At 39.0% G+C, this 13919-nt stretch overlaps 1 protein-coding gene across 3 annotated transcripts in view; it reads left to right on the top strand.

The window, feature by feature from the left end:
* The window catches only part of RALGAPA2 (Ral GTPase activating protein catalytic subunit alpha 2), a 132841-nt gene that overhangs the window by 24407 nt on the left and 94515 nt on the right, over positions 1-13919 (top strand). For all 3 annotated transcript variants that reach the window (XM_064445503.1, XM_064445502.1, XM_064445504.1), the window contains exons 6-16: positions 831-1005; positions 1532-1647; positions 3918-4056; positions 5342-5541; positions 7190-7420; positions 9574-9747; positions 10649-10786; positions 11361-11509; positions 11936-12047; positions 12800-13037; positions 13581-13745. In XM_064445503.1, the coding sequence (XP_064301573.1) occupies positions 831-1005; positions 1532-1647; positions 3918-4056; positions 5342-5541; positions 7190-7420; positions 9574-9747; positions 10649-10786; positions 11361-11509; positions 11936-12047; positions 12800-13037; positions 13581-13745 (1837 nt within the window). The remainder of the gene's footprint in view (positions 1-830; positions 1006-1531; positions 1648-3917; positions 4057-5341; positions 5542-7189; positions 7421-9573; positions 9748-10648; positions 10787-11360; positions 11510-11935; positions 12048-12799; positions 13038-13580; positions 13746-13919) is intronic.

The following is a 13919-nucleotide window of genomic DNA, read 5'->3' as shown; positions in this document are numbered from 1 at the left end:
TAATCCTCAGGAAGCATATTAATTTACAGTTTTCCAATATCAGTGTTTCTCAGATTGTTAGGCTTTGTAATTTTACTTATTCACTTTTAATATTAAAATTACAATAAAATTTATTCTTTATTTTCTAAAGTCCTTTTGCTGTTCTAATGACCTTTGTCATTTGCTTAATACTTAATGCTAGAGAGATATGAAAAAATGTTTACTGTATTAAACATATTGATTTCTTGTTTGCCAAAGAGTTTTTAATCCATTTTTCTTTTTCTAAATATATTGCTAAAATCAAAATTGTGTCTTGTCAACAATAATGAAAAATAAATAAACTTAGTAAACCTCTGAATATTCTGCCTTAGGTGGTTTTGTTGCATCTTGGTTTCACGAGTATCTTCTGATCCCAGGGATGTCGAGGACAATAGCTTGCTGCGGCCTCTGTGGGGCCAAGATTTCAGACGTAGCAGGGCACGAGGTGTTGGCAGCTCCCTGGTTATGCGTTGCACTCGCTGTTGTACTTCCAGAGGCCCTTTTGTGACTGAGTCTTGAGACTAGCCAAGAGGCATTTGGCCCCAGGAGCTGCAGGAGTGGAACTAGAACTTTTTGGCCTCTGGCTGAAGTGGAGCAGTAATGCTGTCTCCTTGGAGTGCCGCCGCTTTGGGTGCGGCTTGCTCCCACCCTTCCCTGCTCCTGATTAAATTAATAGTGTGATTACTCTTGGAGTGATGGAAAGACTCACCGGCACATAGCTGGGATGAAAGTACTTCTGCATTTTCTTAACTAGTAAACTATGTTATGGTATTTATTTTAATATCTTTTTCTACAAAATCATCCCCTTGTAGATAAGATGTGAAGGAATCCGACTGTTTCTTCTCTGGCTTCAAGCGCTTCAGACTAACTGTGCAGAAGAGCAGATATTAATATTTGCATGCCTTGTGCCCGGCTTTCCACCCGTTATGTCGTCCCGAGGTCCCTGTACACTAGATAACCTCATTAGTCCTCCCGGTTCGGCAGATGGTGAGTTTACGAACAGAATTTCCAGTAGGGGTGTGCTGCCTCCCCCTCCACTGAGGTCGTTGAGGAGCTGTTGAGTTTCTTGTGAGGAAGATGTCACATGGTTGATACTATTTGCCTTTACAATTCAGAGGTGGATTGAATTCATCAAGCTACTGTATCTGTTGCAGCTGTATAGCCTTCTGATCTTGTCGTTCCGAGTTAAGAATGGTTGGGTTTCGTTTTGGTTTTTAACTGAGATGCAGCTATATGAACACATTAATTCAAAATAAGTAGGTGTGCAGGTTTACAGCTTATTGGGTAATCCGCAGTGATTGCTTGCGTTAACCCTTCCAAACTGCAGTAAATCAGAGGTTGGTGCCGTCCTCGATTAGATGCGGCAGGACTTGGGGAAATAGGGGGAAGCTGGACTTTGACTTTTTACAACTTTGTGGCTCATTAATGATTATATTCAAATTAATATTCTTATAGAAAATATCTTCTACTTCACTGTTTTCTGGTGTTCTATGTTTAAAATATTTTATTCTAGCTAAGATTTTTCCAGAAGAAATAACCCCACTTTTGCCAGCTGTCTCTGGAGAGAAGATGGCTGAAGACCAAACCTGCTATTTTCTTCAGCTACTGTTAAAATATATGGTAATTCAGGTGAGGAGGATATATGTTTTTAACTACTTGTATTTGGAGGAATGTACTTGTGGTAGAAAACTAAGCCCGCGCTGTATCTATGCAGAGCTGGTTTTGCCTGTCCCCCCCTCCACCCCCAGGAAGAAGCTGTCTTCTACGCTTCCTTATTCTTGTTTTTAAAAGGAAAATTGTCCCAAAGGTATTTCCTCGTGCCATTTTCTGTGAAAATAGGAAGTTTTTACACTTGTGATAAGGATTAATGAATGTTATCCAAACTGCAGGATAACTGACTTTTTTGAGTGCTTGTGGTTGCGTTTAGAAAATTGCTGTGGGGTAAAGATGCAGTTTGTTCTCTTTAGACACATACATAGTGGAGAAGACATGTAAAAGAGCATTGGAGAAAGATATAAAAAGGAGAGAAAGCCTCTGAGATTTTTTTAAAGGGATGCAAATAACATGTAAACAAACAATTTTAATTAGAAATAGATCAGATTAATCTGTACAGGAAAGAAATTAAGATAATGTATATATTTAAAAAGTACAAGTTAAGCAAAATTTTAAATAATGTGGAAACTGTATGGACAGTGAATGTTAAAGAACTCAGTATTTTAAAAAAAAGATAATGAAATAACTTGAGATACAACTTTTTTGTATATATATCAAAATGCAAGACCAAAATGATATTTGGAAGGGATTTTGTCATCTTGAATAAGTGTTTTATTTTGAAAAGTGGCTGTATGGAATTACCAGCTTCCTACTCAGCACTCTGTTTTACGTAGCAGAGCCTCACAACACTGTTCTTTTTATACTCTTATTACATGTTTGGGATCTAAAAAACTGACCACTAGAAATGCAATTACATTGTGGTTCATCAGCTTCCACTTCCCTGCGTTACTTGCTAGATGGGGGCACAGCTGGGCAGTAACCTTGCTACAGACAAGAGGTGAGATTAAAATAATCTGATGCAAGTGCAGAATGATCGCTGAGAGCCAGAACGTAGAGCAGATCTGCATCGTTAAGAAAATTTGTCTGGGGCTGGGTAGAATTTAATGAGTTGGTTTATTTACATAACAAATAAAATGATACAAAACTCAGTAGTCTTGTTTCCAAGCTCTACGTGTGTATTTTGCAACAGCAAGACAGTGCAAGTTCCACAATTTCTAGAGATCTGGAAAAAGATCTAGTACAGATCAAAGTAAGAAAATGTGTTTAAAAGAAAATAAGTAAATAAATAAATCTCATGTGACTGATGTATACAAGTCAGTTTTTCTTTACATTAATAAATTATCATCTTGGATATAGATTCAGCAAGCTTGTCATCTGTTATAGGCAATTGGACAGGCTTTCCTAAGAGTTTTTACTGGAAAAAAAAAAAAAAGAATCCTGTAGTTTTTTCATGTTGCTTAAAAAAAAGAAAGAAAAAAAAGAGGTGGGCCTGAATCTCAAGTACATGCCAAAAGATGAGCACTTCTAGTGCTCACCTGAGTTTCACAAACAGAGAAGTGATGTAAGGGACTAAAAGCCAGCTAGGTTTAAGTCATCAGTGCTTCATTGTAGAGATGTCTACTTTTACCTTCCTTATTTGAAATTGTATTGGCTTTTCTTATACAAACAAAGAAAACACACCTGTATAGGTTATGTGCAACTTACTCCAAACTGAAGGTGTTTTCATATGAAAGGAGCAACTCTTTGTTAAAATTTAGCACAATCTTCCAAGGAACTGTAGTTTAAAACTGTTGGTAAAAAGCATCTTGAAAGTACATGTGTGACTCTCTGGTGTTGATCTGTGCAAGAACTGAAGAGTATCTTTAAAAACAAACTTAGATGTCGGCCTCCCCCTTGTCAGTGGAATTTGCATGTGCCTTCAGACAGATTTTGCAAGGGAGTATTGCACGTGTGTGTGCAGCCGTACTAAACGTGGGCATTGAGTATGTTTCTGATGACAAACATACTTGTGATAAAAGCGTAGCCCGGAGTATCTTTGTCTAAATTTACAGGTAAGAAGCAAATTTGTTAAAAATGTTAATCTGAGATTTGCTGTGCTTCACTGCGTCAGAACAGCATAAATATGGTGGCTTCTAATGAGCTCGCTTTCTTTGATGCGCTCAAGCCCTCATGCTAATATCTGATATTCTCACTGCAGCTTGTAGAGCGTTTTGGGACAGTGATAATCTTCTGTGTCTCTTGTTAAAATGTAACTGTTTATCTTTTGTATTCAATGTGGAATGATTGTCAGTACAACACGTTAACTTAAAGGCTTTTGTTTGTTTCTCTTTAACTCCGTGACAAAGGCTGCAAGCTTAGAGTGGAAGAATAAGGAGAACCAAGACACTGGTTTTAAGTTTCTCTTTACCTTGTTTAGAAAATACTATCTTCCTCACTTGTTCCCATCTTTCACAAAGCTAACCAACCTCTACAAACCTGTTCTTGGTAAGTAGTGAATTTTGTCTTTGAAGCAGAAAAAGAAATAATGGTGACTTTTCTCAGTAGGATGTTACCTGCTGGCACATCACAACAGTTCTGTTGAATGGGGATATTTCCTCCCTTGTCTCGTGTTTTGATTTTTTTGTCCTAGCACAACTTTTGGTTTTCTGAGACAGTCTGGGAAGCTGCTGCGGCTCATCACGGCGTAAGGCCTGGCCTCATTCTCCTTCCCCAAGGACACTTCCATTTATATCGAGTGAGCGAGGACTCTGTAACTGTGATATGTGATGATGAAAGAACATGATCTCTGATGGGTTTTTTAGAGTCAGCAAGTTGCCTGAGTGTGAGGAAGTAGCTTGCTTAGTTATTTTACTTCTTGTTTCCTTGAAGAGAAAATGAACATGAAAGGCCATATGAAAGGAAATGGAGAGATACATCTACAGTTGTAGGATTAAAAGCATGTTATTTCAGAAACGCTCCTGTTTTTCATAATTTTCTACTGAACTATGTGTTAGAGTCCATAGGAATTGTGGTGGTAACACTCACCTGAGGTACTGCAGCTTCTTCATCATGCTTCCCCTCCCTCCTCTGACTTTTGACTCCTGTTCTTTGCAGTTTAATATTTAGTGTCTAAAATCACCTCGGCGCCACTTCAGCTGTGTTGTTCACAGCTAGAGCCCAGGCCTTCCCTGCTTTTTAGCTGTGTACAAGCGATTTTTCCCTAAATCGAAGCATCTGAATGAATTGTGACCCAACCTATCTCCCTTCGGCTATCTTCCCCTTCTTCCCATGTGTGTTCTTGCTTTTATTTCAGCTGGTACAGCGCTCTTTGCACCTGAGTTAACTTCTTCTGATGTGCTATGTGTCCTTTTTCTTGTTAATCTTTGGACTATTGAGTGTTCCAGAGCCACCTTTTCTTTCTTGTGGTACTTTTTAATTAATGAAACTCTGTGAAACTTATAAAATTACCTTACCTTGTAGCAGGAACAGTTCTTTTTTTCAGATTTGCCCTTTTTGCAGCCCTTCTCTTTTGCTTTCCTTTGTTTTATGTGATACAAATTATAACCTTCAGGAAAGATCTGTGCTTTTATGTTCTTGCTTTTCTTTAGCAGTAATAAAATTATGATAGAATATAAGTATTAATGTAATAAAGGCAGTCAGTCATTGCATCTGTTATTTCATACGGAGAAAACGTCGGTGGCATGTTCAATACATTCTAACCAGAGTCTGGAAGCAATTACAGTTTTTTAAGATTAGATTTTCTTTACATCTTCTCTTTTTATCTCACCAGATATTCCTGATATAAGACCAAGACCAGTATACATTACTGCAACACGAAACAATGAAAATGTCTATAGCACAAAAATCCCATATATGGCAGCTCGAGTTGTTTTTATTAAGTGGCTTGTTACCTTCTTTCTTGAAAAGAAATATTTAACTGCTGTTCAGAATACAAAAAACGGAGGAGAAATGCTCCCTAAAATTATTCAGGTGTGCTTTAAAGTTTACCTCTCCTTTCTTGTGTACATGCTAGCCTTGCAAACGATCACAATACACCGACAACTGAAGCAAGAAAGAAATGCTACCCCAAGTGAATAAGTTATGTACTTGATTATTTGATGAAGGAGGGAATCTCCAATGGAAACCCTTTAGTGATTTACTAGATTTTTTTTTTCATAACTGTTTCCCTGACCAGCTTCATCAGTGTTATGTTTAGACTTTTGGAATCTGTAAACTGTAATCTGTAAACTGTCAAAGTTATTTCTGTCATAGCCCATTTCCCAGCAACATCAAAGGCTGCTTTGTTTTCCTCTCGATTATAGCAGCTGTTTACAATGAGATACTAGAAAAATATTTCACTTCCCAATTGCTGGTTGAGACTTCTCTAGTATTAGGGACTTCACAATGAATTTTATAGAAATCGATGCTTTTTCTGTTAAGAGACTCTCCAGCTTTCTGTTAAAAATTTAGGATCAATGTCAGCTTGTATTCTTCTCTTGAGTTGTGGGTCAGTGTCAAATCTGGAGTCAGGGGAAAAGCATATGTTAACTATTGTGGTAGAACTGTATATTTTCATGTTAATTGTTTTTTGGAGTCCTTCACTGCAGAAGTCTGAAGTCCTAAACCAGCTAAGTGTAGCTCACCTACTGAAAGTGCTTTTTAAATTGATCTTTTTCTCATTGGAAATTCCACCTTTTGTGTAAACTGCCGTGCCAGTCCAACAGACATCGTCTGGAAAAAGAATATTTTTCTTTTCATTGATTTTAATAGACAGCTGACACCAAATAAATATTTAGGTTGCATAAAGGTATTGCTGCCCTCAAAGAGGAAACTGGTCACAAGTTATCGCTTAGCTGAAGCTGTGTGCCAGCTTTTGGCACATGTTGACTTCTCAGTGGCGTCGATGTTCGCCTCCCGTGGCCTGTGCCTCGCTAGTGTGGCTGAACCTTACCAAAAAAGTTCATTGTGGAAAGCAGTAGAGGTGTTACTGCTGCTCTGTTACTGCTCACTTGGCCGAACAGCGGGCGGCCTTATGAATGTGAATATCAAGCAGAACTGCATTTGGGCGACACTTTGAGTTAGTGTAAGTTGGGGTTCTTTTCCTGGGAACTCAAAAGCAGTTTTTTAGTCCTCTGTCTTCTCCTGACTGGATCATTTTGGCCAGACACGGTTCAGGATGTTGCAAAACACATGCAGTGCTAGAACAAAACCTGACAAAGTGTTGTCAGGAATATAATGTGCAAGAGTATGAGCCATGTATAGGGGTATAATCCATCTTTTCCCAAAAACGAAGGGACTTGGGGTTTCCTCTCCACAGTGCCTGTGGGTTCCTCTGCTCTCACCACTGCACCCCTCCCTCTTTTTTATCTTACCGAGAGGACAAGTCAGTCAGCTGTTCTGGGCTTGGGGGGGACGTTATGGAGAGGATACATTATTAGAGGGTTACATTATGTAGAGGGTAAGACCAAATTTCTTCCTGGATCTAGTAGTAGACTGAAAATTACACTTCCTGACTGCTGGGATCCCAGTGCATTGTGTGAAAACGAGCACTAGTATCTTGAGTTCTGTGTAAGTATTCCAGATTTTTGGTGTACACTATTTCAGTTCTTTAATTAGGCCTGTGTTTTCTTCTGTGTAGACTGTTGGTGTTGTAAACCAAGATAAAAGTGCAGAACTGGAAACTGGTATGTCTTACGCGAGCGAGCAGGAGAGAAGCCATTCCAACAGCAGCACCTTGTCCGACAGAAGGCTCAGCAATTCCAGCCTCTGCAGCATCGAAGAGCAGCACCGGACTGTCTATGAGATGGTGCAGAGGATCCTCTTATCCACTCGAGGATATGTTAACTTTGTCAATGAGGTGTTTCGACAGGTAAGTGTGTATGTTTAGTTGCTATTGTATATTTTTGTTTTTTTAAAGGAAAAGGCGTGCTATGAGAAAGAACACTGCGAAGGCTGTTGGTCAGGTTAACGGGTCAAACCTGATGCTAATCGTGCCGGCACCCTTCTAGTTTGGAGTCCTTCCTAGGTCCAGTTTTAATGATAAAATTATGGAATTTTTATAGGAATTTTATAGGAACTGAAGCTTGTTGCTGATGCCAGACAGCAACATGTGTGATTTGAATGGGCCACCTTATTTGTTCTTGGTATTATGATATAATTTAAAGGTGTGTAAAGAACTATTAACTTGCAAATTTATTATTTGAATCGATAAGATTCTTGTGATCAACGTCAGTAGTTAATGTCTATTTGAACACTGAAACATTGATTGCTTCCACTAGTATTTTTCATTAATTTGACATCTTTTCAGTTGTTTGGGATGATAACACTTGAAATACCTGGGGACCTACTGGAGAGTCCCAATCTTTTCTTTTTTCCTGGTACCAAGGTAGGAGTTAGTTGAAGCAGCAGTTCCAGGTGACACAAATGTGCAGATACGCTCCAGCATCTGAGTGAGCACAGATGCTTTACGATGAAGTATCTTGTGTAACACAGTTTGGAAACTGCTTGTACCAGTGCCTGTCAGTGGGATGGGTGGCATTTTGATGGGAAGGAGTACTTTTAAGCTAAGACCCGCTGGGACATGCTGCCCTCTCCTGGTGTTTGTTCAGTGTATGTAGGGTTAGACCAGCTTCCAGGGAACGAAGGCCAACGTGATGTGGTACTTTTCAATATGATCAGTGTTCATTAATTGAAACAGATAATGGTATTTAGATCCTTCCTGTGTTTTTCTCTTCCTCACAGGAATCTTACTAGTCACTGTGAATTCCTCTACTTTTTTTTTTGCTTTTCTTTTTTCTTTCTACCCTACTTTAAGCCTTTCTGAAAGCATTCTGTCTAGTGCCCGTTCATCCCACTGACGAGCTGCTGTTTTGCTAATATTCTAGCAGTTGGCTTCTGGCTTCTTCAGTTTTTGCATCGTTAATAAGTTGGTGGTGGCTGTGAAGCTATTTTCAGAAATTTCACATACTTGCTGTATGGCATATTTAAGCTTGCTTTTGCTAACCCTTCAATTTCTGTTGAAATCAGCTGTTGGATGTTGCACTTCATGCTGACTAGAGACAAGGGAGTGTATTATGTGATGCAAAGATTCCCCCGATCGAACAAGATACCTTTGTAATGTTTTTGCAGCTAAACTAGGTATAAGAAATGCTATAGTTTTTGACCCTGTTAATCATGGAGAGTGGGTAATCTCTTCACAGTTGAAAGGACTTACTTTTTAACATGAAAAATGCATTTTCATCTCTTTCAGTGGTTTTATAATATCGTGTGTATTGTTACAAAAATATCTTTTGTTGGCAAAATACACTTTTTTTTTTCCCCGTACCAGATGACATTTTCAGACATTGATTCATTGATTTCTGTGCCTGGCCACTGCAGTGCAGAGGTCTTCTGTCACTTTTTTTTACCTCCAGAAGTGTGGGGAAGCAGCTGGGCTAGCCCTCGAAAGCTGTTGGAGGGGACGTCTGTACAGAATGATTCCCAAATGCAGATATTGAGTAGCTTATTGAAAATAAATTCGTTGCGGTGATTTCCAAAACTGTAGTGAGAAGGGATCAAATGCAGGCCGCTGTGATCCTCATCACAACTTACTGTCTTGTCTCTACCTACACTTGCTGAAATGGCATTTCACACCTTATACTGCTGATGTAATCCGAAGTCGTCTTCTCCAGAAAGTGTAGCATAGTACCTAAGTTTAGCCTGCCAGACCACCCTGGCTAGTAATGGCTTGTGAGATGAATCGTGTTAGGCTAGACAGCTTGCGAGGAGCAAAACCAGCCTCGTTGTTTTGTCTGAACAAATACAACATGGAAGTAACGGGGAATTAATAGTTATGGAATTGTGAATGATGTAGGAATATGCATATGTTATTGATAACTACTTATAATACAGGCATAAAAGGAAAAATTGTCTCCTTTCTTTTTTGAGCCATATTACTTATGCGTGATGGTGGGTGGGTGTGTTTATATATGCATGCACATCTATGTCCTGTATATAGTAAAATCAGTTAACTTCTCAATTTAGGCTTTTTTATTGCCACCTTCTGATATATCTGCAACACGAAAAGTGGTTAAGGTATATCGAAAGTGGATATTGCAAGAGAAACCTGTGTTCATGGAGGAGCCAGATAGAAAGGAAGATATTCAGGACGCTGCTGTCAACTTAGAGGATTCATCGCTGCAAACAGACGGTAAACATGTATGGTATCAGCGTTACTTGCTTTATTCTGTTCACCTACAGTATATGATTTAAGTTTTAAACTTGCTCTCTAAAGGAGTAACAATTTTAAAAATGTGTGGAAAATCAGGATTAAAAAATGCTTTTAAGGTCCAGAAATGTAAATAAATCTTGTGTTCAGTAGCCCTTACTGAGCGCAGGGGAAGATTGCAGCTATTTTGAAAAATGTAATTTGTTGATTATTCCCTCTCTATACAAATATGATAGCAAGAACTTAATGGAATAAATACTAATACGTTCTGCAGTGTTAAGATTTGCACTGTCTGTTGGCCTAGTGCGTGTAGGACTGTTTCCTTTTGGTGGTAGTTACTTAAGAATTTGAAAATATGTACTGATTTGTATATGCTGGATGAAATATTTGGATTCAGACACCTTCATCTGGGAAATTAAAGTGCAGATACAAATTCTGTGCACCGTCTTTTTAATACCTCCCATATTGAACCATCAGTAAAAGTTGGCTTTGACACTGTTGGCACTGTGAAGCTATTTAAAGGGCAGTTTTGTTGTACTGAGAAGGAGGTTCGGGTTGTTAAAACATAGAATGACAAGGTTTTGGTAGATTATTTTTGTATGGGATTTATAGTTTTGCCAGGTTTAAATTCTAATACTACTGCAATCAGTGACTACAAAATGTGATGTAAAATACTTTAAGTAACATGGCTCTTAAAACTTTTATGAGCCCTTTAAATTGCAAATACTGTCTGTTTGTTCAGAGATTAAGAAATAATATTAAGAAATAATAAGAAATGAACATAGGCCATGACAGTTCTCCCTTTTTTGCTTTTGACGTTTTAAATGATTTTGAATGAATACGGTCATATTCCTTTCTGCTTTGGCACTAACTGAATCATGTTTTTGAAAGCTTTCCTCTGACCATTCGGGACATAAGCGCTCGTCCAGCTGGGGAAGAACGTACTCCTTCACCAGTGCTGTGAACAGAGGATGTGTATTAGAAGACGAGGACAAAAACGTTAAAGCTGGCGCTCAAGCTGCCTTACAGGTGTGGTGTATGGAAAGGTTGCAAGGCTGTAACTTATGTAATTGCGTGATTTACACTACAAATTGTCATATAGTCTCTGAGATTAAGGAAAACAACTACCAGCAGTTGATGTTTTTTGTAGGATACAACTTGGATGTCATTTACAACTCTTAAAATGTATATTAAACCATGTGGCCGTGTCTGAGAGCCAGATAGCTATTTTAAGACAGAAGGTTCATGTTTTTCCCTCCTGTGGGTACTAGGAGTTAATCAGAACTGCACAGCTGCTTTCATTGAACCTTGTTTTTTGGAAATACTGGTGGTTGCTCAAGTGTATAAGATCCGAGCAGCTGGAGGAATGGTACTCTCACCTGACTGAATAAAACCCACGATGCTGTGTAACGCATGCCTTTGTTGGGTCTGCAGTGCAACCTGACTTTTCGCTAGAATGATGTAGAAAGTGATAGGTAAAACATAAAACTTGCTCTAAGGAAAGTGAAAGGTTTGACTGGAGGAGGAGAAGTATTTTATTGTCAGTCTTGACTCTTTGTACTCCTGGCACTGTGTAAACTGACTGTAAATGCCTGTCTTGAAGGTATTCTTGACAAACTCTGCGAATGTTTTCTTACTGGAACCGTGCACTGAAGTCCCTGTGCTTTTGAAGGAGCAAGTTGATGCTTGCAAGGCAGTTCTGAGTATCTTTAGGCGCATGATAATGGAACTATCAATGAATAAAAAGACATGGTAAGCTTAATATATTCTGCATCATTTAAGGGAAAATGATCAACTTTTAAACTTTGTGGGAGATCGTTGGGTAGGATAAAGACTGGCTTTCTCAGGGGTAGACCTTATTCCCTAAGTCACGCTTGTGACTTGCCTCCGAATTGATTCATGAGATTTCAGGTTCTGCTGATTCTATGTCATCGTACTATTTGACTTCAAGGTTCTGGCTGGTATTTCCATTCCTGACTTCGCATTCTTGAAAGTTAGTTTTTACGGTCTACAACCAGCTAATGTTATTTTGTAAATGATCTGTGAAGTCTGAAGTGCGATCACATTGTCAATAAGTAAGGCTTACTGGAGAATTAAGAGGGGTTTTTCGTACATGAAAATTAACAAGTACAATCAATAGAACATGTGAACAGAAAGTACAATTTTGTTTTGGAACAGGGAGCAGATGTTACAGATACTCCTTAGAATAACAGAAGCTGTGATGCAGAAGCCGAAGGAAAACCAAATAAAGGATACGTTTGCCCAAAGCATGTCGGGATTACTTTTCCGAGTGAGTGTTTGGGGTTTGTTTGTTTGTTTGGGGGTTTTTAATGTTGTTTTCATTATGATTACCCGTAGTTTTCATCAAGTATTATTGCACAGTACTGTGAAACCTACTTGTAAAACACAAAAAATTTCTCGTTTGCAGTAATACTAGTCATCATTTTGTAAACTGTTCCTAACGGAGGGAGACAGATTCAGTTCAACTGCTTTGTTGCACCCGGATCTGTTCTTCAGGGCTGTGGTAGAAACTGCGGTAGGACAGGCAGGCACACAGTCTCTTTGTGGGATATCTTCAATGAGTATCTCTGAAGTGTAGCCTTGATGTAACTGCTTTCCTAGTTCAGCTGGCAAGACAAAACTGAATCACATTGAGATGAAAACATGCATACATGGTTTGTACTTTGCATGCTCAGCTGCAGTATCTGCGTCTGAGTGTCGCTGGCGTAGCTCCATCACTACAGGCGTTCTGTAGGTATAGGAGGCAGTTCTTCACTCCAGTATTATTATACACAGCGTATTATTTCAGTTTGCCAGGGGATGTATAGACCACCTGAAACAGCTTTTCTGAATGTTTAGATTTTCTTAGTAACTTTCTCAATTATTTACCCACTGATTTCTGGGAATGTTTTTTGATGAGAAATACTGTCTGTGCATAATCAGTGCTAATATGCAGGTCGGTGTTGCCCTCATCGGCGCGCGGGTGCACTGAATTCATCCTGACAGAAATGCATGAACTGTCACTTGTTTCTTTTCTCTCAGACCCTCATTGTGGCTTGGATCAGAGCAAACCTGAGCGTTTACATTTCTCGGGAGCTGTGGGATGAGCTGCTCAGCGTTCTGTCCGCCCTGACGGACTGGGAGGAGCTCATAAACGAGTGGGCCAATATCATGGACTCTCTAACAGCAGTGCTGGCAAGAACTGTGTATGGGGTGGAAATGACCAACTTACCCTTGGATAAGCTCAGTGAGCAAAAGGAAAAAAAGCAGAGAGGAAAAGGTTAGTCTCTGTGCTTCAGTGCTTTTTGTGTCACACAAGCTAAATATTTAGGATTAAACTTAATTTAATCTAACATTAAGCATTACTTAACCTAGTGTAAGAACCTGTTTAAGCAACTCTGAAGTGCTTTGGATTTCTGTATTCTCATCCTTCGTTGTGGATAGAAAGGTAATTGGGGTCAATAGAAGATAGCTATTTAGCCGTTTTTATTATGCCCTTAAAATCAGTCTTTCCTGTGTAGCGGAAATGAAATGTGGTTTCCTGTGCCATAGCCTGGCATAGTCATCAATGTAAAAATTCATTTCCATGTATTTTTATTGAACTTTATTAATTACGGAATTTCAGCTTCACTTATATGCCACCTTGCAATTGATGCACGTAGTTGAAGAAGCGATTGTTTTTTAAAAATAGTAAAAATGCATCCATGTTGTTGAAAAATACTAATATTTTAATGCCTGAGTGCTAGTTAGTCCATTCATACTTTAGGAAAAATAGGTGCCAAAGCATGCAATGCTATAGAAGTTTGTTTCGTTTGTCTCTAAGGTGGCATTTTAGAGCCTCAAAAGACAGCTGTAGTGGGGAGATCTTTTTCATTAAGCTGGAAAAGTCATCCTGAAGTTGTGGAGCCAATGAGATTCCGAAGTGCTACAACCTCTGGAGCCCCAGGAGTCGAGAAAGCGAGAAATATTGTTCGTCAAAGAGCAACAGGTTAGACAATAACTAAATGCTTGTGTTCCCAAACACTCCGTAACGCTCGAGTTTTAAATCTGCCTGTGTATTGTGGCTGCTTCCAAAAGTGACCCACGCAACTTGATAATCAAATGCCTGAACAGGGGTGTTGCATACCTGCGTCTGGAAGTCTTGGCCACTACCGGTATGAAT

Source organism: Phalacrocorax carbo, chromosome 3 (assembly GCF_963921805.1).
Source record: "Phalacrocorax carbo chromosome 3, bPhaCar2.1, whole genome shotgun sequence".
Taxonomy (NCBI): domain Eukaryota; kingdom Metazoa; phylum Chordata; class Aves; order Suliformes; family Phalacrocoracidae; genus Phalacrocorax; species Phalacrocorax carbo.
Note: the sequence above shows the minus strand (reverse complement) of the source record. Positions and strands in the feature narration are given on the sequence as shown.